The sequence below is a fragment of the Nestor notabilis genome, unplaced genomic scaffold, assembly GCF_000696875.1.
Source record: "Nestor notabilis isolate BGI_N333 unplaced genomic scaffold, ASM69687v1 scaffold8366, whole genome shotgun sequence".
In the NCBI taxonomy this organism is placed as follows: domain Eukaryota; kingdom Metazoa; phylum Chordata; class Aves; order Psittaciformes; family Psittacidae; genus Nestor; species Nestor notabilis.
In genome coordinates, this window is record NW_009933281.1 from 77529 (window position 1) to 82337 (window position 4809).

Consider the following 4809-nt stretch of genomic DNA (forward strand, 5'->3'; position numbering starts at 1 on the left):
CAAAAATATGTTGCCAAAACTCAAAAAATCTGTCCCTGTTTCTCTCTGACAGTAGTGAGAGAGAGAGATGGGTGACAGTAAGTATGAGTAATTCAGAGGTCAGTACATTCTTGTTGAAACAGGTTTGAAGCATATGTCTGTCACTGCTTTTGTTCCTTTCATGTTCATTAAGAACTGGTTCCAATTTATGCTATTAATCTGTCACTTCTGGGGGTAGGGGAAGACAAAGTGGGTTTTACCCTAATTTTATCAGCAGTCACAAAAGAATTGTCTAGGCTACTGGACATGTAGAGGTATCTTGAACAGAGATGATTTGATGAAAGGCAGTGAAAACCACCAGATACGTACCGCATTATCTGGTGAGAGATTGAAGAAAAGGGTAAATAACACAGTCTTTCCACTCCCAACAAATTATCATACAAAGATTTACAGCTTGAGCCTTAAATCTCAAGAGCAGAGAGAAGACAGATGTACTTAGCTATGCTGTATGTAAGCAACCACAAGGGCTGATCTGTATAGGGTTTCTAACACATGGCATCATATGTAGGGGTGCAAAGAGTGGCATGGTATTACATGGAGTCTTTATTATCTCAGTGGAAAAGAATTCAGATCAACCAGTTGTAATAATTTTCAAAGAAGAAAATAAATGAGACAAACAGAAACATGAGGCTTATGGAAGTCAAGCAAGAAGCTGCGCAGCTGAAAAGACAATAGTGAGAACAGATTTTAGAAGTAACTTTTCATTACTTTCAAGCTTTGCCACGTAACTGCCTGGCGAAAAGCTACTTCTGTTGGTCTATGCTGTATCTTCGTGACTTTTTGTTAAGTTGGAACAGCTATAGTGAACAAGCTCCTAGCTTCAGTTCTGAAACTGCACTGAAATCAACCCAACTTGGGGGAAGGATGACAAACAACAATTCTACCTTTAGCATTTTACTAGAATTAGCAGGCAGGCAGAAATTATGAATAAGTAACAGTTTAAAAAGTTTCCCAGAAATTATCTTGCTTGGAAGGCTTCTGATGAACAGATCTCCCTCCCCTCTCAAGCAGGTGTCTCTTTCCTCCTGTGGGAATAAAAAGCAAACCTGCAATGTATTTGAAGTGATAAAAGCTAAGAGCTAGAAACAAAATGAAGTATTTGCAATATTTGTAACCCTTCTTGTTAGCTATACAATCAAACCTTGTTTTTTATCCCCAAAATGTCACATTACTTCAGTAGAGTGGTGAAACAGATTTCCCTCTGAAATGGGTACTAAGCTTTTCCTTATCTAAAACCAGTTCTTGTTTACTGAAAAGAATGCTGACAGTATGATACAGCTTTTTTTGAATGTTTCTTTTGAAATGAGGTGGGAAAAAAAAATCCTGTCTGGGTCTGACTGACAAAACTAAAACTTGAAGTACTGTACATGTACTTGACTGTATGTGTACTTCACTGAGTATTTTTATTCTTCTTGTTCCTGGATAAAATGCCAGACTTTACCTGGCAAATACCTTTCAAGAGATCAGCTAGTGGTTAGGCTGCCCATTAGCTCATGATCCCAAGGCTTTTGGCAAAAGAAGTTACAATGGATTTTTATTATACAATTCTTGAATAAAATGGAACATGAAACATGCAAATATTTCATAAAAATATTTGGCAAAACATCTAGACCAGACTTTAGTCATCTGGGTATACTTGTTTAGCCTACTCAATTTATTTTCCTACTGGATATCTTAAAGAAAATGAGTCTTAAGCAATTGCACTGGTACTTAAAGCATTGCACTCTCCCTGGTAACTGAATCTGTTACGCAGACTCAACACAACAGAAAAGTTGAGATTGCAAAAATAACTATAGTTCATTTTGCAAAAGCAAGTAGCTTAGCTAAGAAAAGATCCAAATTAGGGTCCACAGAGGCTAAAACTACAGCATAGGCTAAAACTACAGCATAAGCTAAAACTGTATGTATGTTGTGTGTGAGAGGCAAGGATAAATAAGTAGTGGCAGTTGCAGAAATGCAACTTCATTCTGGTGCTTCTTTATCATCTGTACTCATACAGCCTCATTCACATAAGCAGGAGAACCTCTCAAAACTTGTGTCTATACACAGAATAATTAATTCTGGAAGGAATCTCTGGGGGTTGTCTAGCCTGACCCACTGCTCAGGTAAGCTGAAATTTAAAGTTATACCAGGTTGTTCAGGGCCTTTTCTAGTCACATGCTGAGTATCTGCAAGGATGGAAATTCCACAGGCTTTCTGAGCCCATGATCCAGAGCCCCTCATACTGAACGTTTCTTCCTTACATCTACCTGAAACTTCACTTGCTGCAACTTGTGTTCTTTGCCTGTTGTATTTTCTGTGCACATCTGACAAAAGGCCCTCTTACACTTCCCTGTGAAGAAACAGCCCTTGATCTCTCAACCTCTCCTTGCATGCTTTGTGCTGAGGCGCAGTGATCATGTTACGACCCCCTGCTGGACGAAATCCAGTTCTTCAGACTCTCTCTTCCTCTGGGGGAACCAAAACCAGACATGGTGTTCCAGATGCTGCCTCCCAAGTGCCACACAGATGGCAATAATTACTTTCTTTGATCCACAGTCTGCACTTTTCCTAATGTGGTTAATCTTCACCAGCATAAGAACACACTGCCCACTTCTATTGAACTTGCTTGTGAGCAGGAACTCAGGTCCTTTTTCACCAAGCTGCTTCTTAGCCTTCTGTCCCAAGTGCTGAACTTTGTTGAACTTAGGCTTCTGCCAGGCCACTTCTCCAACTGGAATTCCAGTGAACTGTTCCTTCTGTCTGTGGTGATCTGCAAACTTGAGAGGGCATTCCAACCCATCCCCCAGGCTGTTAATGAAAATACTGTGGGGTATCACAGCATTTTCTTTGCTACTGACTGCTGTAAACTGCTGTAAACTGCTTGTAAACTGGCCACCTGTAATTGTAAATTTAGACTCTGAACTGTTGACGCTACCCTTCAGCCGAAAAGGCCCTGCCAGTTTTTCACCCAGTCATCTTTAACCTGGTCAAAATTGTGTGTCTTCCATCTTAAAAAAAAACAAGGTAGCAGATGTACTGTACTGCTGAATAGACATGTGCAAAGTAACCAGCAATTTCATTTTGGCTGGTGACTTGGTGAAGATGAAAATTGTTGGAAGCATTATAGAAAAAAAAATAATGTTGAGATCATGAGAAAAAGGTATAGAAACCAACTAACACAGTAGAAGGTAGAGGCAATAACAGAGCCAAGAAAACAACCTGGGTAAAAAGAACATCATATGACATTTTGGTTTAAAACTTTTCAAAGCAAAGTCTCCCTTCTAAGTGTGGCAATCTCTTCCCAGCACAGAATTCTCCAGATACATGGTATTGTCTGAATGCCTGATACAGCTTTTAGCAAATCCTTGCACAGTTTGCCCTCTCCTTACCCCATGTTCTGATTTAATTCAGTGATGATGTATCTTTTTTGCTCAAATCCACATAACTTTATTATCATCATAGTTTGGTCATACTGCCAAACTTAAGACAACATTGTATTTTGAAATTAACTGAAAGAAACTGGGATGGATACAAGAAGAATTGAAGAGTGACAGACACAATACACTTAAAAAAAAATAAATTATGAATGCATCTAGTGAAAGAAATTCCTTGTTGGAAGAATTTGTAAAAATACTGGTAAGAAGAGCTTGACTACAAATCTAATGCTTGCTGTGTTGCTTTTGGTTCTACTAATGTTAACCTTTTAGGCCAGGAAAAACATTAACCTGGCATACACATAAAGCAGATAGAGTTTATCTTCAGGTGTTAAAGGAAACTTCTTCAAATTCTTTCCAAAAAGGACTCCTGACTGGCATGCAATATAGCCTGCTGGTGTCATTTGTCAGTTTGGAGTTTCTCTCCACCCCCAGATCTGTGTTTTGTCATTTGACAATCTCATGAAGGTCGTGATATTGAGTAATAATGGTAACACAGGTCAAGAAGATATTCTAGTCTCTTGCTTCATGAAAGAACATGCCACATGGGGAAAGCATTGAAAAAACCCTAAACCCCATACAAAACCAAACAAACACCACACACACGCACACTAAAGGCAAGGGCAAGAGCAAGATAAAACATTCCTCTTCCCAGCTGATGGCATTTGGCAGCATTTTGTATCTAGTCATTCTCTACTCCATTTCTACAGTGGAATTATCAGTGGGATCTAAGTCAAATCACTATGACTTACTGACTCAGCAACAAGTCATTTGTAGAGATTTGCATGCAGGAAGTTTATAAGTTTCATATATAATAGCAACATTAGTTACTTTCTATTGCATAATAGGGAAATAACTAGATCCTTAAACCAAAGGGCTTATATACGTTATTATTATGATATTAACCACCCCATTCTTAAAGAAACTATCTTCCCCAGAGTTTAAACAAGCCCATCTCTCATAAAGATACACCTGAGTACCTACAGTGTGGAGGACACATTGACATTAAGGCTGTAGCCTCCGGAACTGCAGCAGTCATTCCAACAGGCCCAAGTAGGTTTTAGAGGGGAACGCAGCAGAGTCATTGCACTGTCTGAACGCTACTAGCTAATCACAGGCACTCAACTCACGCGGACCTATTTCTCCAGCGCCTGTGGACCTCGTCCATTTGACTTCAGGCCGACAGACTCAAGAGATTTGAAACACACCCTGCTCGAAGCAGCAGGATTTTACAGCCGCCTCCAGCAGCACCCAGAAACGCTGCCCTCCGCTTTGCTCTGGGGCTGGGTAGGCACGGCTGCACGGGCCGCTCCCCTTCATTCCCCACGGCCCGGGCAGCGCTGCTCGCCCCTCA

General features: G+C 40.2%; 1 protein-coding gene across 1 annotated transcript in view; it reads right to left on the reverse strand.

The window, feature by feature from the left end:
• GK (glycerol kinase) overlaps window positions 1-4775 on the reverse strand; it is a 58803-nt gene extending 54028 nt beyond the window's left edge. Inside the window, exons 1-2 of the mRNA XM_010016805.1 lie at window positions 4664-4775; window positions 2562-2917 (exon numbers count right to left, since the gene is read on the reverse strand). Of these exons, the coding sequence (XP_010015107.1) occupies window positions 2562-2917; window positions 4664-4775 (468 nt within the window). The remainder of the gene's footprint in view (window positions 1-2561; window positions 2918-4663) is intronic.
• Between the last annotated feature and the right edge of the window lie 34 nt (window positions 4776-4809).